At 42.1% G+C, this 22,983-nt stretch overlaps 1 protein-coding gene across 1 annotated transcript in view; it reads left to right on the top strand.

Moving 5' to 3' along the window:
- Positions 1 to 22,046, top strand: part of LOC141105850 (alpha-2-macroglobulin-like protein 1) — a 168,101-nt gene extending 146,055 nt beyond the window's left edge. The window contains exons 32-38 of the mRNA XM_073595991.1: positions 3,241 to 3,456; positions 7,916 to 8,043; positions 10,773 to 10,863; positions 12,997 to 13,056; positions 16,853 to 16,952; positions 18,275 to 18,330; positions 21,780 to 22,046. Of these exons, the coding sequence (XP_073452092.1) occupies positions 3,241 to 3,456; positions 7,916 to 8,043; positions 10,773 to 10,863; positions 12,997 to 13,056; positions 16,853 to 16,952; positions 18,275 to 18,330; positions 21,780 to 21,782 (654 nt within the window). The 3' untranslated portion in view covers positions 21,783 to 22,046. The remainder of the gene's footprint in view (positions 1 to 3,240; positions 3,457 to 7,915; positions 8,044 to 10,772; positions 10,864 to 12,996; positions 13,057 to 16,852; positions 16,953 to 18,274; positions 18,331 to 21,779) is intronic.
- The last annotated feature ends 937 nt before the right edge of the window (positions 22,047 to 22,983 follow it).

A 22,983-nucleotide genomic window follows, 5' to 3' on the forward strand; every position in this document is an offset into this window, starting at 1 on the left:
TGTTTGAGATGATGGAAAGGCAACAGTAACTAAAATTACCACTTGTTACAACCAAGGTATGCAGAATACCATCTCTGAATGCACAATGCATGGAACCTTGAAGCAGATGGGTTACAGCAGCAGAACTCCTGTCAGCTAAGAACAGGAAACTGAGGCTACAATTTGCACAGGCTCACCAAAATTGGACAATAGAAGACTGGAAAAACGTTGTCTGGTCAGATGAGTCTCGATTTCATCTACAACATTCAGATGGTAGGGTCAGAATTTGGTGTAAACAACATGAAAGCATGGATTCATCCTGCCTTGTATGTTCAGTTCAGGCTGGTAGTGGTGTCATAGTGTGGGAGATATTTTCTTGGCACACTTTGGGCCCCTTAATACCAATCGAGCATCGTTTAAACACCACGGCCTACCTGAGTATTGTTGCTGACCATGTCCATCCCTTTATGACTACAGTGTACCCATCTTCTGATGGCTCCTTCCAGCAGGATAATGCACATAATGTCACAAAGCTCCAATCATCTCACCACTGGTTTCTTTAACATGACAATGAGGTCACTGAACTCCAATGGCCTCCACAGTCACCAGATCTCAATCCAATAGAGGAAATTTCTGATGTGGCGGAACGGGAGATTGGCATCATGGATGTGCAGCCGACAAATCTGCGTGATGCTAACATGTCATTATGGACCAAAATCTCAGAGGAATGTTTCCAACACCTTGGTGAATCCATGCCAGGAAGAATTAAGGCAGTTCTGAAGGCAAAATGGGGTCCAACCCGGTACTAGCAAGGTGTACCTAATAAAGTGGCTGGTGAGTGTATATGTAAAGCGCTGCGTAAAATTTATGGCGCTATATAAGTACCTGTAATACATAAAATAAAGAGAGGATTGGAATGGCAGAATTAAAATATTCTGTGCTGTCAGCACATAGGTGATTTGGACCATGGCTCTCCAGCTGTTAGACATGCCTCCCAAAACGCTACTCAAATCTTCTTTTTATAAAGCTGGAGCGCTGTTGACTAGAGCAGTAAGGGCGACCTACTTAACTACAGGGAAGTTGGGACATTGTCTTTTTTTTTTTTTTTCATAACATTTGTACTTTTACCTTTAGTTTACCCTAATCGGCCCTAATTAACGAATTCTTATCCTTCTCGCTTTAACTATTATAATCCTACGTTTCTTATTTCAATTTTTTGTTTTTCATTTTTGTTTTCTTTGTTCTTTTTTATTTTAGTGTCAATTTTTAAAAAAAGCTCAAAATTGAATGGAAAAAAACCCCTTTATTTCATAAACTTTGCAATGCTCCATACCAGAATCAAATTTTAAGTGTTATTTTAAATAGTAGAAATTCCAGAATGAAATGTATACTTTTTTTGTACAGTAACACTTTTTTTTTAATTGAGCACTCATCAAAGAAGAAAATATGCATCTTTTTAGGTTTTTTTTTGGTCTAAGAATTGACAAAGTTTTGTTAAGGACATTCTGGTGCATTTACGTTTTTTTCTACATTCCAGATGAAAAAATGCATCATGTTCTAGTTTTGTTGACTGTATTAGAACTGACCCTACTTGTGTGAACTAGGACCATTGGAATACATGGAAAACACTGTGCACGTGCTTTTGATGAACTGAACTGGTATGAACCAGCCCTAAAAGTAGAACTAAAGGCAAAACTTTTTTTTTTTTTTTTTTAGTTATGGACAGAGTGGAGAGGGGTTAGAACACCTGTCAGGTTTTATTGCAGCCTGTGTCCCCATTAGGGGGATTCATCCTCTCTATTTGTCCCGTTTTCACATTGAATGGGAAAGTAAAAGAAAATCACAAAATCAAGGGTTGTCCCCAGAAAAGTAATAGAGGGGATATCTTCCAATGGGGACACTAGTTCTGGTGACCTGGGGGTCCCCAAGGAATTCCCTAAATTGCAGGAATTTCCTCTCACTTCCTGTTTGGCTATGGGACAGGAAGTGAAGGGAAATCTCCCCAATGGGACACAGATGGCAAAAGTAAACTGACAGGGGTTATAACCTTCCCTTACTCTATCCAAATTGAAAGAACAAGTTTTGCCTATGATTCTACTTTAACCCCTTCACACCGACGTAACACTCTTATGCGGCCTCACTGCACTAGGCTTTTTTATGTGAAGCTGCATATATGTGTTTCTCCCTTTGTGCTGGGAGCGCACCGCATGGCGTGCTCTAAGCACAGAGACTGGGGTCTCACGAGAGCTCCAGGTCCTGTACTAATGATCGGGACCTAGGTCTCCCGATTCCGGGTCAACTGATCGCTGTGGTAGCCTCTGATTGGCTACCACAGTGATCAGTCACTGTGAAGCCTGCCCCTGTGTTATTTTCTTTCTGTGAATGGAGAAAAAGGATACAATGTATCTTTCTCGTTCCTTGCAGAAAGTTAAAAAAAAGGTTTTGTAAAAATGTTTTAAATAAATAATAAAATAAAGAAAAAACCTAGATCAATGTTTGATTGAGGTCAGTGCCAGGGTTAGTGTTCAGTTCAAGGTCAGAGCCAAAGGTCAGGGTCAGTATATTTTGGACAGGATTTTTTTTTTAAATTAGCATCAGTGTCAGTTAGGGCCAGTGTGTTTTAGGTAGGACAAAAAGCAAAAAAAAAAGCAAAAAAAGAACAAAAAAAGCAAAATCCACCTTATTGCTTCTGGGCTGTACTACGGTTATAAACAACAAATAACATAGGCATATATGGTATAAATGCAATCGCCAGGAGCAGGAGAATATATTTTGGGTTGTTCTTTGGTGGTAGGTTATGGCAGTAACAAGAAATATACAGAAAATAATACAAAATAACTGTTTACTATCCTAACTATTTACTAACTACTACTAATGAAAGCCCAACTTGTCATGAAAAAAACAAGGTATGCACAAAATAGTTGTGATGATATTTATGTACAGTTTTACAAACACATGTCAAAATTGCAAAATTCAGATTAGGCATTTAAAACTCCTGCAAGCAGCATCTTTGGAGCTGTGTATACATCGCTCCTGTCCATTGAAATCAATGGGGCAGCGCAGCTATAATGCCGGCATAGCGCTGCTGCATCAGTGCTTTTGCGGTGGTTTTAACCCTTTCTCGGCCACTAGCGGGGGGTAAAAGCACCCCAAGGGATCTTAGTGAAAGTAGATATAAAAAAAAAATCTAAATTGTTCTCTGAACTATTACAGTTTTTTTTTTTTTTTTCATTTTTCATCCATTTCTTTTCTTTCTTGCAGCCTACATCATCGGCAACTGAAGCTCTGACGCGCTTTGGACGAAAAATTAATACCAATGAGACCAATGTCGTGGTTTCCTTACGTCAAAATGACACAGAGGTTTTCAATGTGACGATTAACAAACAAAATAGATTATTACTCCAAAGTATGGAAATCGCTTCACCTTTTGCGGTTTACAAATTCATCGTGACCGGAAAAGGCAGCCCTTTTATTCAGGTAAGATAGGTGGCATCACTAAAGAGAACCTCTCTCTAGGAAAAGTGTTCCTGAAAGTGTACAAGAAATAATCCTCAACAGTACAACCTGACTGGCTTTATTTATAAATGCATAAATGCAACTTCAATTTTAAAAACGCATTCATCACCCCAACGCATGGTTTAACGCAAAAGCATCCATTGATGAAAATGTAGCGACTACACTGTGTACAATTATTAGGCAAGTGAATATTTTGACCAAATCATAATTTTTATGCATATTGTCCAACTCCAAGCTGTGTAAACTTGAATGCTTATTGGATTCAAGCATATCAGGTGATATGTATTTGTGTAATGAGGGAGGGTGTGGCCTAAAGAGATCATAACCCTATATCAAGGTGTGCATAATTAGCCATCTACTTTTCCTCAGGCAAAATGGGACAAAAATTTTTTTTAACTGACTCTGAAAAGTCAAAAATTGTAAAGTCTTTCAGAGGGATTCAGCACTCTTGAAATTGCTAAGATATTAGGTCATGATGAAAATAGAAAAAGAAAGAAGTACCCGGTGCTAGTGTCCGGGTAAGGGGTTACTCTAGCAGCACTAATTGAGTATTATTATCAGTAATTACCAACTGAATTGCCAAAAAATTAGTTAAATGAATCACTTTATTAAATACTTTCAAACAGCATTAAACATGTTAAACAGCAAGTTGGATTGAAGTAAAAATGAATTGGTTATGTTGGGCTCCACTGGGACCCTGTTGCTACATATGTCATCAGGTAATAGGTCAGACAGAGCGAACAATGGTTAATAATTACATTAAACCAAAACAAAAATAACAAAAAACAAAAACAAAAAAACATACAACGTAGAACAGCGTCCGGACGCTTTTAGGATCTTGCCACGTATTGGCTGGTACGAGGAAAATAGTATGGGTATTTGGTGATATTATTTGGTTTGTTAACCACAATATCAATAATTAAATAATAGCCAAAAAGGTATCAGTAAGTGAACGAGAAAGATCCTAGAGAGGTGTACAGGGAGGAATGATGGGGGGGAGGGTGAGGTGGTGCTATCCGTGCTGATTAGTATGCACCTGTTCTGGGCTGCAGGGTTTTGGTTAAAAAACATGGGATGGTAACCTGCCCTATTAATAGGTGTCAGAAATTTTAAGGATGTTGGTAAGCATGATGCTGTTGGTGGGTAATTGTCCACATGAATGGTTCCAATTAAAGTCACTGGTAATAACTGTGATCAAATGAATATGAAATGATGAAAATAGTCAAAAGGGTCGCAAGAAACGCGTTGAGAAAAAAAACCCCGCAAATTAACTGCCAAAGATTTGAGACAAATCAAACGTGAAGCTACCAGGAACCCATTATCCTGCAGTGCTGTCATATTCCAAAACTACAATCTACCTGGAGTGGCCAGAAGTACAAGGTGTTCAGTACTCAGAGACATGGCCAAGGGAAAGAAGGCTGAAACCCGACCACCACTGGAAAAGACACAAAAGTTGAAATGTCAAGACTGGGCCTAGAAATATCTGAAAAACTGATTTTTCAAAGGTTTGATGAGAGTGACTGTTGACGGACCAGATGGATGAGCCTGTGCCTGGATTAGTAACAGGCACAGAGCTCCACTTTGCCTCAGATGCCAGCAAGATGAGGTGAGTTACTGGTATGGGCTGGTATTATTATTAAAGTTGAGCTAGTTGGACCTTTTTGGGTTGAAGATGGACTCAAAATCAACTCCCAAACCTACTGCCAGTTTTCAGAAAACACTTTCTTCAAGCAGTGGTACAGGAAAAAGATGAAAGAATAATGACATGGCCCCTTCCTCACCTGACCTAAACCCTATTGGGAACTTGTGGGTCCTTCTTAAATGGGAGATTTGCGGTGAAGGAAAACCATACACCTCTCTGAACAGTGTCTGGGAGGCTCTGGTTGCTGCTGCACAAAAAATTGATCGTCAACAGATCAAGAAACTGACAGGCTCCAGGAATGGAAGGCTTATGACTGTTATTGAGAAGAAGGGGGCCTATATTGGTCACTGATTTTTTTTTTTTATGTCAGAAATGTTTATTTGTAAATTTTGATTTGTTTGTTTAGCATTCTCACATTAACAGATAAAAATAAACAAGTGAGATTGGAAAATGTTTGTTTTTTATTTAGTTGCATAATAATTGTGCACACTAATAGTTGCCCAATAATTGTGCACACATAGATAATATCCTAAGAAAGCAAAAACTTAACTTTTACTTTCTTAAATATTCAGGTTTGAGGTTTATTACCATTTTGGATTGACCGAGAGCACTGTAGTTGTTCAATAATTGTGCACACAGTGTATGTCCTGCACGCAGTTGGGCTATGTTCCCACTGCCAGCGGAGGCTTGTGCTCCTGGACACCAATGCAGTCATTATCGGCAGCTCGCATTGATACCCACTGCAGATTGCAACTGCAGTGCATTTTGAACACGATGCAGGAAATGCGCATGGATCGTGAGTTTTCTACTTTGCGTTCTGATGTGAACAGGGGCCCTAAGGCATACCTAAACTGTATCTCAGCACCACAAACGTATTCAAACCAAACTTCTCCATCCATTCATGTCTCCATGCTTTAGTATGTTGGGAAATCACTTTGAAAAAACACCCACTTGCATTACTAGCCACTGTCATCTTGAGTAAGGGCAGGTAATTTATTGCAGTTAAGCTGTTCATAAGCTGGTAGAACTTCACTTGACATTTGGATTTTCTAATTGCTACTTGGTTCATATTGGCCATAGTAATGAGAAAATTCGAAGGAGCAGGATGGAAAATGTTTCTACAATGAACAAATTTCAAAGAGACTATGTGGTTTTTCTTTGGGAAATTACATTCATTCCAAAATCCCTCTTCCCCTCCCCCATCCTCACTCCTTCTTGCATCGCCATGCTGGTGTCCCATTTTAGTCTATCGGGACCAGTGGTTGCACAGACAAAGCCACTGTGTCCTTGTGTAGCACCCATCCCAATGGCAAGAATGCACTTCCAGCGGCCAGGGGGTGGGCTAGCATTTCACCCCAGGGCTGAGTGAGTCCATGCCAAAAATTAGGGGACCAAGAAAGGATATTGGGAACCAGTCACTTTTGCCTTTTCAGAGTTGTCTTGCAGAATGATGGAGGTGAGGGTTAGGGGTCCCACATACCATAGCAGATCACTTATGCCTCGTTTCCACTGAGCAGATCGGTTCGGGTTGGTTTGGTATGGTACGCTATTTCGAGTGTTTCCATTATGAAAGTGGCCCATACAACCGAACCATACTGCACCATTCATGGTCCTGCTTCAGATGTGGGGCCATAGAAAATGGTACGGTACGGTTAGGGCGGAGCTACTGGCATCACACGATACATTCCACTGATTGGCGGACAGAAAAAACGCCAATGCTCACGTCAAAGGCATTTTTTCTAAACCCCGTATGGCCCCTGTCGGTCCGACTTGCAGTGGAAACGCTCACCTGAATAGGCCGGACCATTCTAACCCTTCCAAACTGTACCGACCGAAACCGTTCCGCTTAGTGGAAACGAGGCATTACAGACTCTCCAGATCCAGATCATTGTCCAGCTTAACTGTGTCAGAACCCTTAAGTCAACCCGGCAACACTGTTAGCACGTTCCCAAACATCAGTGTGCCCTCCAAGTGAGTCACCAGGCCCTTCTGAGAGACCAACCTTCTTCCTGGCTCTCTCCAGCAAGGGACCTCCCCTGGTCTCCTCCTTGGCATAGCTTCCTCCAGACCAGGCAGGACAGCTTTAGAACCACTTCAGCACATTTTAGGCCCCAAACCAGGCTATTGGGCCTAACAGCAGAGCTCCATCCAGCGGCACCTCCCCAGGCCTCAGCCCAGGGGACGAGAGTGAGCATGTGGCCTGTCCCAAATGTATATATCCTCCCCCAGCATGCACCAGTGCCCTACATCTGCTACTGGATTGGCTGAAGGAAATATAAATATTCATAACATACAGTAGTTTTGTTTGTGAAGTCTGACCAGTGACACCTACTGACGAGTGAGAAATCACAAGCCAACTTAAGCTTAGGGAAAACCCGACATAGTAGCCTCTGTTTAGGAAAGGGGGCTACACTATATGATATGCGGGTGTGTGCAGGTCCCCAAATTCACCCTGTGTGCGTTCGAAGACCCACATCCACGTGTCATGCAGGGACACAGCAGCTGTGTCTGTACAGCCGCATGTCCCAGTAGACTCAAATGGGACACCAGTACTGGGATGAACAGGTCCCGGTAAAAGACAGATGGTGTACCTAATTGCCTCATAGGAATGTTTTTTTTTTTTTCTCTTTCTACTTTATCTCTCTTTCTCTCTACTCTCTTATTTATCCCCTTCTCTCTCCTTCTTTATCTCTCTCTACTTTATCTCTCTCCCTTTTTTTATCTTTCCCTTACGCTCTCTCTCCCATTCTCATTCTCTCTCGGTCTTTCCCTTTTCAGCTTTCGACTTCCTACAACACAAAGATTGCTAAAGGAGAAGATGCTGCTTTTGAATTGACTGCCCGGGCAACAGCATTGAATTGCTTCGGTGGGCTAGCAAGAAAGGTCGATGTTACAGTTTCTATCAGGTAACTCTGTGAACAAATGTCGATAACGCGCTTCGGGGCCTCCCCGATTCCCCTTTATCAAGGGACACAGCTGATGACCAATCCGAGTACCGGCTCGCTTCCGGTACCATGTGACCACCATGATGAATCACAGCAAGTCACATGACAGTTGTACACAATGGATGGCTTCATTTCAAGCCATCCAATGTGTACAATTGTGTTTCTAGCTGTGATTGGTCAATTCAATCACATGGTATAGACAGGGCTAATCACAGCCCATCTGTACCATGTGATTAGCTTTGACCAATCACAACTAATCATGACAAAACAGACTGAATGAATCAGTTACATTCAGTAAAATGCTTGCTTATAGCAATGTAATACATTGCTATTAGCAAACATAATGTGTAAAAAAAAAATCCAGTACATTGTTACTATGGCAACATTATATTGCTCTGGTCACAGTGTGTCGTAATTGCAAAAATAAGAAAAACAATGTAAAAAATGTACAAATGTAAAAAACGTTTTCTTACTGTCACCAGTCAGTGTCCCTGATCACCGCCACACCAGTTTTATGATGACACTGTACTGAACTGGTGACAGTACATAAAAAATACTTTAATTTTCTAAAAAATTATGACAAAAAATTACAACTTCAAAAAACCTGCCATGCCTCTTACTAAATACCTTGGACTGTCTACTTTCCAAAAAGGGGTCATTTGGGGGGTATTTTTACTGTCCAGGCATTTTTGGCCCTCAAGAAAGTCCATCAGTACATCAGGATTTGTCATTTTCAGATATACAGTATAGCATAGTTTGCGGACTCTATAACTTTCCTAAACACTAAAAAAAATACATTGATTTGGGTTATTTTCACAGAAGAAATGTAGCAGAATACATTTTGGAATACATTTATGAAGAACAATTACTTATTTGCAAAATTTTATATCAGAAATGAAGAAAAACTTTTTTTTTAAGTGTTTTTTTTTTTTTCTACATAAACGAAAAAAACAACTAAACAGCACTGAAAGCTGAAAATTGGCCAGTGGTTATGGTTAACCTGGACTTAAAATTGGTTAAGAGGGAGTTAATTTTGTTCATTTACAGTGCCTATTATTCACTGATTGGAATTTTTCTTTTGTTGTCATAGAACTTTGAGTGAAAGCAAAGTGTATCGCTACCCTTTTTTTGTTTTGGATAGAGCGGGCAAGGGTTACAAGACTTGTGAGGGTTTTATTGTTGTCTGGGTCCCTGCCAGGGAGATTTAATCTCTCCGCTTTTTCTGATGTCCACTGCAACAGTAACAAATGATGGGAAATACATCTTTCACAGCTGTCTGTATGACATGAGTGAAGATCTGTTCCATTGGTAGATATCTATGGGGAAATGCATTGACAACAAAAGTTGTCGGAAAATCCAATCGCTCTGAACGCGGTGACGTAAACCACGTACGTCAGGACTATAAACGGGGCAGTAGCCAATAGCTTTCGTCTCTTAATTTATTCTGAGCATGCGTGGCACTTTGTGCGTCGGATTTGTGTGCACACGATCGGAATTTAAACGATCGGATTTTGTTGTCGGAAAATCTTATATCCTGCTCTCAAACTTTGTGTGTCAGAAATTCCGACAGAAAAAGTCAGATGGAGCCCACACACGATCGGAATTTCTGATAACACAATCCGGTCGCACTTTTTCCATCGGAAAATCCGACCGTGTGTACAAGGCATAAGAGTTACTATAGAGGGCTAGTTACTCAAACAACATACATTATATTACCAAAAGTATTGGGACACCTCCCTTTACACACACATGAACTTTAATGGCATCCCATTCTTAGTTCGTAGGGTTCAATATTGAGTTGGCCCACCCTTTGCAGCTATAACCACTTCAACTCTTCTGGGAAGGCTGTCCACATGTTTTAGGAGTGTGTCTATGGAAATGTTTGACCATTCTTCCAGGAGTGCATTTGTGAGGTCAGGCACTGATGTGGACGAGAAAGCCTGGCTCGGCCAGCAGTCCTCCCTCTAATTCATTCTAAATGTGTTCTATAGGGTTGAGGTCAAGACAAGTCAGGTTCCTTCACCCCAAACTCCCTCATCCATGTCTTTATGGACCTTGCTTTGTGCACTGGTCCAACGCATTTGGTGGAGGGGGATTATGGTATGGGGTTGTTTTTCAGGGGTTGGGCTTAAGGCGTCAGCATTTTGGACAATGTCATGCTCTCAACTTTGTGGGAACAGTTTGGGGATGGCCCCTTCCTGTTCCAACATAACTGCTCACCAGTGCACAAAGCAAGGTCTAAAAAGACATGGATGAGCAAGTTGGGGTGGAGGAACATGACTGCCCTGCACAGAGTCCTGACCTCAACCCAATAGAACACCTTTGGGATGAATTAGAGTGGAGAATGAGAGCCAGGCCTTCTCGTCCACATCAGTGCCTGACATCACAAATGAGCTTCTGGAAGAATGGTCAAACATTCACATAGACACACTCCTAAGCCTTGTGGACAGCCTTCCTAGAAGAGTTGAAGCTGTAAAGGGTGGGCCAACTCAATATTGAACCCTACGGACTAAGACTGGATGTCATTAAAGTTCATGTGCGTGTAAAGGCAGGCGTCACAATACTTTTGGTAATATAGTGTATGAAATTTGATTGACCCATGTAAGTTATGTCCACCTTTGCATTACATTTGGTGCAGCCCTTGTACATTTAATTTTATATTCTTACAAAATGTAATTTTCCTATTTCAGATACACAGGAGATAGAGATGAGAGTGGCGATACTATTGTGTCTGTTGACATACTGACTGGATATAGTGCTGACTTTAGTTCAGTAAGCCAGGTAAGTCTCACAATTTTTTGATTGAAAAGCATTGGTTGGAACAAGCACATTTGATATACACTGACTAGATGAAATATTTATGGGTGGCACAGTGGTGTAGTGGTAGCACTCTCGCCTAGTAGTAAGAAGGGTTGTTGGTTCGAATCCCAACCATGACACTACCTGCCTGGAGTTTGCATGTTCTCCCTGTGTCTGCGTGGGTTTCCTCCGGGTACTCCGGTTTCCTCCCACACTCCAAAGACATGCTGGTAGGTTAATTGGATCCTGTCTAAATTGTCCCTAGTATGTATGAATGTGTGTTAGGAACCTTAGATTGTAAGCTCCTTGAGGGTAGGGACTGATGTGAATGTACAATGTATATGTAAAGCGCTGCATAAATTGACGGTGCTATATAAGTATCTGAAATAAATAAAAAATAAAAATATTTGGGGGCCAGGCTAGATAGCAGTTTAAATAGGTTGCAGGGGGATATTGTGGAAAGTAACTGGCCTGTTTGATGATTGTGGTGTATACTTATATAGAGCCTACTCTCTGTAGGCTCTTGTTGATTGCACAGATAGCATGGTGAAACCAGCATGCCATGACCTAATGATAGTTTTACTTTTTGCATGTTGGTGCCATATAATGTGTAAATGATCACCCTCTCATGGCCAGAGTCCAACCAGTTACACCGGGCCCCACACCAGAAGGAGAATGTCTTTTCTCCTACCAGTGACACCTGTCTCAGCACTGACTGCCAAACTATTTTGAGGGCGATAGCATAGAACTCCGAACTGCCTCCACCAGTTCTTTAACACACGCTACACTTTGCTCTTCAACCCAAAGGCATAGAGAGAAACTGTTGTATACTTTGCAAGGTCTCTCACACTCCTGGCTAAGGCCCAGTTCATAGGAAGGTTTTGCAATGCAGCAGGCCCTAGCTTTGAGTCCTTGCCACTTAAAGGCTAGACCATACAACTACCAATCAACCCCTCTTTCAGAACCTCTGTTATCGGCCATCACCGTCTCCGCTCCCAACTGGCTGCTTCTCCTTGTTTTATCTTTCGTTCTCTATTACTCAGAAATTTGAACATTTAACTACACATTGGGGGTTATTTACAAAAGGCAAATTCACTTTGCACTGCAAGTGCACTTGAAAGTGCAGTCGCTCTAAATCTAAGGGGTAGATCTGAAATGAGTGGAAGCTCTGCTGATTTTATCATCCAATCATGTGCAAGCTAAAATGCTGTTTTTTATTCTCCTTGCATGTCCCCCTCGGATCTACAATGACTTTACTTCCAAGTGCACTTTTAGTGCACTTTCAACTGCACTTGCAGTGCAAAGTGGATTTTCCTTTAGTAAATAACCCCCATTGTGTTCCTCACTCCCATACACTGTAGGATTTCACTAAGTATTCCCAGCAAATCAGACCAGACAATGCACTTAACCAACAACTCCATTTACTGAATAAAGTTGGCAAAACATACAAACTTTTTCAGACAGTTTAGAATCAGCATTCACATGGCAACTTAACAGTTTTCCACACAATCTGCATTCTTTTTTAAATTGAGGCAGGATTTCAGCTATATGTGTCCCATACCTTTAGCTTATAGTAGTTCCCATCTTTCAGTCGTGCACTCATTAATAGTCCTGCTCAGAGTCCCACCAATTGGTGACCCTTTTCAAGGAGAATTGTGAAGCCGTTTATGCATTTTACACAGTTTTGCCACACTACATCTCTCGATGTACAGTCCCTCTCCTTTCCATGACCAGTCTTCCAAGCAAGAGAGCCCTACAGACCCATACTCTTATGTTTAAATAACACCTTGCTACAGGAACCTTCACAGGCCAAATAGACACATCACAGCAAGTTAACCCCAATGATACCAGCAACACATTAAACATATAGTGCATCATTAAAATGTTTGGCACCTGCTTGCATACTGCTGGTGGAAGAAGAGGATGAAGAGTATCTGTGACATTATCAAACCTGATTGAAGAAACCTGGAAAAAGGTAAAGTATATAGTTTTTTTTAAATGATGTAATAGGGTAGGGTTATAGGGAAGTTATTTCATAATAGGTTTTAAAATATGTCAATACGAAGCAAAGGTGGGTCGCCATTACATCTTTTCCATTTCTTTTTTTTTTCTTAGCTACCATACATCGAGGATTATAGAATGAATGGCAACAAAGCACTCTTGTATTTAAGCTCAGTAAGTGAAAACCTCTTCTATCTGTCAGTTCATTATTCTTGTAGACTTTTTCTCCAACTTTGTCCTTTATTAGAACTACACCCATCCTTTCTGCTGTTTGACATTTGGTAAAAGCCAGTGATGACAGTATGTGGGGAGGTGCAGCATGGTGGGGCAGCAGTAATTATACAGACTCCAGGTGTAGAGAACAGAACTTGTATTCATGAAGAATCCAGTCATTTACAAAAAAACCTGGTGGGAAGGCACCCGACTGTGACCGGGAACATTCAGGGCAAGTAACAGCAATGTGTAGCAGAGCAGGTCTCAGATGTGCTGACAGCATCTGTCCTGAGGGACGGAATGTGACCTGGTCAGTCCGTACCCAAATGGGGAGGTCTTCGGGTAGGATGGCATGTCCCTATCCTTTCCCTACTCACTTGGATCCTCCCTCTGCCACTAATGACTGTCCTTGTCAGATGGGTGACCTGTCCCTACACAATCCACACATGAAATGCGTGACAAGCCTGGGAGCGTTTGTTTTTTTTTTTTTGTTTTTGATATTTTTTAAAACATTTTTTTATTATAAGGTATAAAACAGTTTACAATGAAATATGGGTACATTTCCCCAATAGGTCAACACAATAGGCACACATCACAGCATTGAATGGGAATAGCTTGTGGGATCAGAATATGTACACTTAACGAAATTGAGGACTAAGGGCTGGTCATTAGATATGGACAAGCGTGACTCTTTGGTTTTGACATGGTGTCAGATGCAGAAGTAATTGCCTTATAAGGGTCTGATGTACTACATTGTAAAAACAACAATTTAAAGAACTGTATAGAACCAAGAGGGAAAATAGAGAAAGATAGTGAGAAAATAAAAGGGAGAGAGATATAGATCGGGGAGGGGGGAGTAGTATCCTGCCTCAATAGGACACCTGCTTGTACAGTAATACTAGTCATCAGCTTATACCATCTGAGAAATGATTTCCGCATATGTGGCTGAGAATTTGAAGGCAAACCAACAGGACCATATTTTCTTGGATAGTTCTGATTTATGTCTGAGGGAGTAAGTGCTATCTCCATATGGTATATGTGATCTACCTCCATTAGCCATTGGCGTAATGTGGGTATATTCTGTTGTTTCCACAGTTTGGGAATAAGCACTTTGGCCGCATTCAAGAGGTGGGGTGTTAGGGATTTTTTTATACGGTCCTATTGATTTGCCTGTACAGTTGAACAGTATCACCCATGGATCATTTGGAACTGCATAGCCCTGAATCTCTTTGATCCAATATAATATAGTAGCACAATATGGTCGGATGCATGGGCAAAGCCACCAGATGTGAGCATGTGTTGCTTGTTCTCCACATCCCCACCAACATAGCGCTGATATGGATGGGAAGACTTGATGCAGCACCACAGGGGTAAAGTGGCATCTTGTCAACATTTTGTAGTTTACCTCTGCCGCTTTGGAGGATATGGAGGAGATGTGGGTTAATTGAAGTATCGTTGAGCGTTGTGTTTCTGAGAGAGGGCTTTGAAGATCTTGTTCCCATTTAGACAGGAATGCGGGCTGAGCCGGTGAAGTTAGGGCCAGTAGTGCTTGGTAGAAGTAGGAGATAGGTTTCTCGGGTGGTTGATCATCTACAAATAATCTCTCCACTGGAGTTAGATCCGACAGGGAGCGTGGTGGTTGTGGTAGAGATTTGACGAACCTTGAGAGTTGATGGTATTTCCATTGGTCCATAAATGAGGTTGTGTGGGATGGTAAAAGTGTGGATATGGGTAAAATACCCTAGGACGTTCTCATTTGATGTAATAGGATTGGGGCCATGGAGATCCAGCCATTAAATTTAGGGTCAGGGTTTCCCGGAGGGAAATAATCATGTCCCGTTAGTTGCATTAAAGGAGAATTGTGAAGCCGTTTATGCATTTTACACAGTGAGTCCCACATCGCAAAGGAGGACTTGGTAAGAGGTGAAGTAGATAAGGAAAGTTTACGGAATTTACTAGGTATCCACATCAGAGGGAATAAGTCTACACCACTCAGGTCTAGTTCTAGTTGCACCCATAGTTTGGATTCCTGGTATTTCCAATCTGATAGCCTATTCAATATAATCGCCAAAAAGTAACACTTAAAATCCGGTAACGTTAGGCCCCCTTCTCTTTTAGGTTTAATTAGCAAATTTCTAGCAATTCGGGGTCGTTTGCGATTCCATGCATACTTGCATATTATAGATTGTAACACTGTGAAGAACCCCGGATGGACCTTATAAGGGATCATTTGGAATAAGAAGAGCAGCCTGGGTAAAATGTTCATCTTCACAATGCTAATTCTCCCCAGCCACGAGTGAGTCAGCTGGGTCCAATTATGTAGGTCTGCTCTAATCGAGTTCAGTAAAGGGATGAAACTCACATGGAATATGGAGGCTGGATTAGGCGTAAGGAATATTCCCAGGTATTTTAGTGAGTGAGGTTACCAACTAAATGGGAAGAATGATCTCAGATGTTCTGCTGTTTTATGCGAGCTTGAGATGTTCAGAATTTCCTACTTGGATAGATTAATTTTAAAATTAGAAATGTCTCCAAATTTAGTGAAGGCTGACATTAGGTTGGGAAGGGAGATAAGGGGTTGTTGGACATAGAAAAGAATGTCATCCGCGTACGCCACGTACTTATGTTCCATAAAGCCTATTTTATTTCTGTGAATGTTGGAGTTGTTCCGTATTGTCGCAAGAAAAGTTCTAGGAAAAGGGGGAAGATAATTGGTGAAAGGGGACAAGCCTTGGCGAGTGCCATTGTGCAAGGTGAAGGGATCACTTAAAGTGTCATTAAATCATAGCTGTGCCGAGGGGGAGCTGTAAAGTGCGAAAATTCTCATTAGCATGGTCGGGCCAACACCCAAGTGTGATAATGTTGACATGAGATACTCCCTGTCCACCCTATCAAACGCTTTTTCAGCATCAGTACATAAGTGGAGGGTGGGGCTGGGGGAAACTTACGCACTTATGAGATCAGGGACAATGTTCTTAGAGAATTGTCCTGAGCCTCCCTGCCTGGGATGAAATCCAGTTTGGTCCCTTGATATCCACTGAGGAACCAGGGGCATAAGTCGGAGTGCAATGGCTTCAGCGTATAATTTGGCGTCCATATTTAGCTTAAAGCGTTTGTTCCCCCACCACTTCATATACCGGATATGTGCCTGCTGTACCATGTATTTGTATGAGAAAGTATCCTGCTCTTTGTATTGCTTCATTTATGTGTGTGTTGCTGCTAGCCCACTTGTTTTCCTATTAAAAACTTACTACACTAAGCAGGAGAGCACATTGTGGTCAGTTCTCTAGCTATGCTGGGATCAGCTCCCCTCCAATGATCAGTCTTGTCCTGACACACACTCGCTGCAATGCCACTCACTGGGAAGCTCAGTGTGCTGCTGCTTCTCTCCCATTCTCATGCAGCTGAGAACAGAGGGAGGTAGATATGCTTGGGTGGGCTAGGAGGTGGTTTTGGGCCAAGGCTTGCATACTTCAGAGGACTGAGCTTCAGTTGCATTGTATATTTAAAATCCACATATTTTAAGTGAACCTGTACTTTGCCCATGTAGGAAAAGACATGAGGGACACTTTTAAGAAATAATGTCACCTTGTCCATGCAGATAAAAGTGACAGAGTCTGCAGGGGCCTTCCCCAATCTGCACATTGTCCTTTAAGGCAATTAATTTAATGCTGTATTAGGCATGTTCATTTTTTCCTAGAGTCTGATTGATGTATCTTTTTTTCAAGTTAAATATTGATATCTTTTTTTCTTTTAGGTCAATGGCACAGCAACCGAGTTCACTTTAACAACATATTTGCAGAACAGGGTCTCGATCTTCCAGGCAGCCTCTGTTGTAGCACAAGAAATAGTAACAGGTAATGTCAGAGAATCCTAACTAATATACAGGCATCAAAACTGCATGGTGCAATACATGCCTGTACATACAAGCAGACTCAGTAAACCTATATGCCTATGTCATGGCAGAGCAGAGTTATGTTCATGAAAAAAACAGGGAGCTTTGCTCTCGTCCCGTCCGGGCCATAGTTTTCAATGGACAGGAACAAGGCAAGCTTCTGTGTTGATACAGCCTCTGTCCTTCTGCTGCTGTTCCCCACTCCCCCCTCCTCTCTCCAGGCCACTTGGTTCGAAGCTCGGCTCTGGCAAGGGGTGGGATGGTCCACTGATCCGATGCCCGTAAAGGCGCCTTTTCCACTTTTAAAACACACTGCAAGGAGAGAGAGTGGAAGGAGAAGTGGATCCATTCCTGCCCTCGGTGCTCTGGACTGCATCAGAAACTTTAGGTCAGTGCATAACAGCTCCATGCCGCAGACTGCCCTGCCATCTGATGAAAAGAATCTGCAGGGGGAGATGTAAGGGGGAGATGTAAGAGGGGAGTAGGGACCCTAAGATAAGGGGACCACTTCCCCTTATATCAGTGCCCGGACCACTTCCCCTTATATCAGTGCCCTCACTCCCTTCTTACATCAGTGTCCCCCCTTACCATAGTGTATGCTGTGTATGCTGATGTAAGGAGGGGGGCTCTGGCGACCAGAGACACCCCCCCCATATCAGAGTTTCCCTTTACGCCACAGTCCACAGAATTCCCCTTTAAATTAGAGTCTGCAGAGTTCCTCCTTGCCCTGCCTTTACACTGTGAACACTGATGCTGCAGACTGTGATGTAAAAAGGTGAACTCTGCGGATCGTAATGTAAGGGGGAATGCTGCAGACTCTGATGTAAGGGGGCTCTGGTGATCAGTGACCACCTTACATCAGAGTTCCCCTTTACACCAGCCTGTCTATATACTACTACGAAGAAATAGGTGGCGAGGCTCCACAAAAATCTTCAACCCGCCACCTCCACTGTATACATGGACAGGGAAAATGGGGGTGGAGTCATGGGAGGAGCCAATAGGGGGCGCATAATGAGGTTTAGCCTAGGATGTCAAAAATCCTTGCACCAGGCCTGAGCTCATGTGTAGAAAGCTGTGAGCATCTGTTGTGGTTGAAACTTGGTTCCTTTGCCTTGGTTGGAGTTGGGCATACAATCTACCTAGACTCATCCAAATGTCCAAGAGTCTAAATGACATCTAATGGCATAGAGGGGACTCACCATGCAAAATGGAGGGATATGTTGTTCTTTGTTTCAGACCTTTAACCTGTCACCATTTCTCAAACTTTATTGTCTCTGATTCTAGGGGAGACTGGAGGAGCAAGATATAAGTATCCATGTGGCAGTGAACTTGTGACAAAGGTTTGTATTTTATGTATTTATATAGCAGTTACAGACACAATAGATTTATTGTTTTATTATAAAGGGAGTGGGAGAGTCACCATTGGGTTCTTGATTCTTCTAGGTGATTGAGTTCTTCATCAAAACAATCAGAGATAGAAGCACCTGCATTTATAAGCCATTCAATACTTCTGTAAAATTCTAGCCTGGCTCTACACCTTCCTTCCTCTTATGCTCTCTATTAGTCTTTTAACATAATGGGTGGCATCCTTAACCAATAAGGAGACTCATGGGGTAGAGGGGCTTAGCTTGACTTTTATGTTTAAAGTCAAAATATGCAAATCATTGCCTATATATTAATAGAGCTATGTCATGGAGTTTTTATACTATAATTATATATTATATTGTTTCTTCATCTTATGTTCAGTCTGAATATCCCAGGCATGAGACAGATAAAGTCTGATTATATTAACCTCTCTTTGTGCCTGTAATACAATGTTCCAGGATGATATTAGCTTCCTGAAATTCATTATTAAGACACCCTCCTTAAAGGAGAAGTACAGCCAAAGCTCGTTTTGTTCTGCACTCCTGTGACCCGTTTTCAGCAGACAGTGTGCTGAAGCCCGCTGTTGGCTGATATCACAGAGCCCTTCCAGGCTCAGGCAAAATCGCTACCATATGGTCAGGATCCGCCCAAATGCCTGGACCAGCACCTGGCTTAGCCTCTCAGCGAGCTGCTGAGAGCCTGAGCTGGCTGCTCCCGCCCGTTCCACATACCATCGCTCCAGTGAGCAAGGAGGGGGCAGAGCAGGGAGCCTGTGACTAACAGTCACCAGCTCTCTGCTAGGGGAGTTCTGAGAGCTCTGAGAGCCGAACGATCAGCAGTGTTTGATTGCTCGCTTCTCAGTCCTAGAGCCGGCAGGGGGACAGATACATCATCCACCTAGGCAAAGATGATTCCCGAAAAAAATAAATTCCCATACTTCTCTTTTAAAGAGACTCTAGAAAATGTGAAAGAAAATAAAGATTAAGTGAGTTATGCTGTGCAGTAATAATACCAGACACAAATACAGAACAGAAAATTGAACCAGCTGTTAATAGCAACCAGCCAGATTTCATTTGGTTTTTTGCTCTCCTATCCTTGCTCCAATTCTTTCCAAATAGATTTATGACTAGATCCCATTTAATGCCCTCCCCCAAACAATTGACCCCCTCCCGCTAACACAAACATGCATGATATTATTCTTATTTGTGTTGGTGGGCTCTAAAAGTACTTACCTTATTTTATACATACACAATCTCTTCCAACATCAGCGGTAGCAGTAGCACAATTCACAGGCTCCCGGATGCTGCATAGGCAGTCTTTAGAACTAAACCCTGTCCCCGGGTTCACTGCACGCTCCATGCACGCACACCTGCTCTCTACGTGGGTCTCAGCTCAACTCCCTGCAGCTCTGAGTGGATCTCCATTCCCAGCTATGCAGTGGACAATCTGAATATTCCCTGCCCTGTTGCTTGGGGCAGGCTTCAATGCATTCATATTTCCCCCATGTCTTATCCTATAAAGACAGAAACGTACCTGATGATCCATATCCACAAGGTGTGCCAAAAGTCTCTGGCCTTCAGTTCCTGGCAGAGCCCCTCAGCACATCTGCGCACTGTAAGGGAATTACAGTGCAAAACAGCAATGCAAAACAGTTTCTTAACTCCCATAACAGCCCGTATTTGCATATGTGAGGGAATACCCATGTGCGCAACCCGCGGGTGTGCAGATGTGCCGCAGGGCTCTGCTGGGACCCGAACCCCAGAGGCACATCTGCACACATGCAGAAGAAGGGGCACAAACATCGTTCTAGCCTAGGCCAGAAATACGCAAGTGCTTTGAAGCATAAAAAAATCAAATATAGATGAAATTCTAGGAATTCAGCAACTTTACAAAGAGTGCAGGCATACTATAAATAAAGCCCAGTTAGGTGCATGTCATCTCTGGGACTTATCTCTATTGCTTGAGGACACACTCCAGCTGTGAGAGCAGAGAAGCACACACAGCAGATATTGCCACCCCTCCCCTCCCCTCTCCTCTGCTGCCCATTCACAGAAGCCTTTGTGTTTTGTGAATGAGTTCACATAATACAAAGACTTCTGTGAATGGGCAAAATTAGTGGAAGGGTGGACGTAGCAATTCCAGCGACTCTGCTCTTGAAGTAGCTGAGACTACAGTGAGCATCTGGCGGAACTCTGGAAGTTATTTTCCTGGAGCACAATAAAACTGTCAGATGTAAATAATAGCAACAGCAAGTTATATGGTGCAATCTCTGGTAAATTAGTGTGTAAGACCCCCATAGTCTTATATAAAACCAATTGTAATATGTGTCATATTATAGTTCATAAAACTACAAAAGTCCATAAATCCACAGGAAGGGATGGTGTATCAAGAGAGCACTAGATGGGCAGCTCCTCCCAGAGACAGGAAACGACCTCTGTAAGACAACAAAAACACACAGGGCGCACCTCTAAGTGCAATATTTATAAGAATTTTAACAGAACAGCCAAATAAACACTCACATGTGTTTCATAAGAATGTGCATATCTAGTAGTATCAACAAAAGGGTTGCCCAAGTTCCAGGTCAGTAGCCAGCCTTTGCTGGTGGTGTCCTACGCTCATCGGATGTAGAGGTGGACTTCCGTAGCCACCACCGTATGTGGAAGTGACGTCAAGCCCCGAGGTCAGTCCTGTTATTGCGTTTCGGAGCGCAAATCAGCTCCTTTATTAAATCAAATGAGCAGTGACCCGGCTCCCACTGTCCGACACCACCAGCGGTGGCTGGCTACCAACCTGGAACTTTGGCAACCCCCCTGTTGATACTACTAGATATGCACATTCTTATGGAACACATGTGAGTGTTTATTTGGCTGTTCCACTAAAATTCTTATAAATTTTGAAATTAGAGGTGCCCCCTGTGTGTTTTAATAGAGATAAGTCTACAAGATGGCAGGCCCCTCCTTGGACTTAACTCATGGTATGCCTGCAGTACAAAGTAGCTGAATTCCTGGAGTCCAGCTTTAACTTAAAAAAATTAAAATAAAATGAATTTCCAAATGTTAGGGAGGGGGAGGAGGCAGGACACAATTAAAGTTAATTTAAAAGGTCCACTTTGGAGACTGTCTACTTAATGATAAAAGTTAAGCTTTTTTGAAAAATTACACTGCTTCTATAAATTGTGATGTGGAGGGAATTTATTTATGCAGACCTTAAAGGATGGCTTATGTTGTCAGCTATCAGATACTGTTCATAGTCAAGTACTATTGATTTCCCTGAATGTAGATGTTGGCTGTTATGCAGCACATGTTGAAATGTTGCGGTGCATGAAGATACTTCTGTTAAACATCAATTCAGACTTTTGAAATCCTCAATCCAGACTTTTGAATGAGCGCTAAAACAAACATGTTGTATTGTTTTGTCTCTACAGTAGGGCAAATAACTGTGGTGACATGAAAAAAAGGAAAACAAGTCCACACTCTAGAATCCAAGGAGTAAGACAACTAGAAGAAGATATTCGTAGATTTTAGCTGCAACTGAAAATGGCAAGACTGTTAACTGCAATAAAAGTGGCCAGAGCAATGGGAGCAACATTAGACTGCGTGGTCTACACTTAAAGCATTGATAACTAAAACAGGAATATTTCATGGATGATTGTCAAGGTTTTCAATTAAAACTGCAACGTTCAGCTCTTAAATGCTCATGATTCCTTATTTTAATTTCTGATACCTGTATCGGCTCGTAAAGTGTTAATTATGTCAAAGGAAAATAGTAACATTTACAATTAAAAATTTGTAAAGCCCACCATCTACAACTGCCTATGACATGTTGGGTTCAGTATGTATGTGTTTAGAGTTACATCAGAGAACCAAGCAACATCTGAACAATTCCCACTGTAATGGATACTCAGGGCCACTGATAGGCAGTACAGCCAGCCCTCCTGTACTGGGCCAGGGCCCCATCAGTTCAAAAGGGGGGCCCAGGCACCTGCTTAGCAGGAGGGCCAGCTGTAATGTCTTATTGCAGACACCGATCATGCCCCCCTGCATCGCTGTCAGCTTCTCCTGATGGAGAGTGGGGAAGGAGCCAGTAAATGTTACTTACTGGCCCTTTCCTTTCCTGAACAGTGAGTGATCGGTTACAATCACTCCTGTGTTCATTCATCACTTAAGTATAGTAAACTGTGTTTACTATGCTTCAGTTTGTGAATGAGCAGGAAGCCTCAGAGTGCTTCCAATTCATTCATCTGTGCAGCTGAGGCTGTAGAGAAAAGGACTGATAAAATGTATGCCCTCGGTCACTTTCGGCGGGGAGGGGGCCCTGTCAGGTAGGCTGTATGGGGCCCTGTGATTTCTAACAGCAACATTGTGGATACTTCTAGGGTTTGTAGGAGCTTGAAGGGAGCAAGATAGGTAATAAATATTATTTAGACCTATCTATTATTATTTCCTGCTTTATAATGTCACTCTACCCAAAAATAGATAAAATTGCTATGGAGTATTTATTGGTTGGCTAAGCTCAATACATAAAACTGCTTTTTAGTTGGACTAGAGAAAGAAATAGGAATTATGTGCCAGACCAAGGTATTGTAGTCCAAGGTCCAAATTAAATTTGATAAAAAAAACTGTTCAAGT

Source organism: Aquarana catesbeiana, linkage group LG08 (assembly GCF_042186555.1).
Source record: "Aquarana catesbeiana isolate 2022-GZ linkage group LG08, ASM4218655v1, whole genome shotgun sequence".
In the NCBI taxonomy this organism is placed as follows: Eukaryota; Metazoa; Chordata; class Amphibia; order Anura; family Ranidae; genus Aquarana; species Aquarana catesbeiana.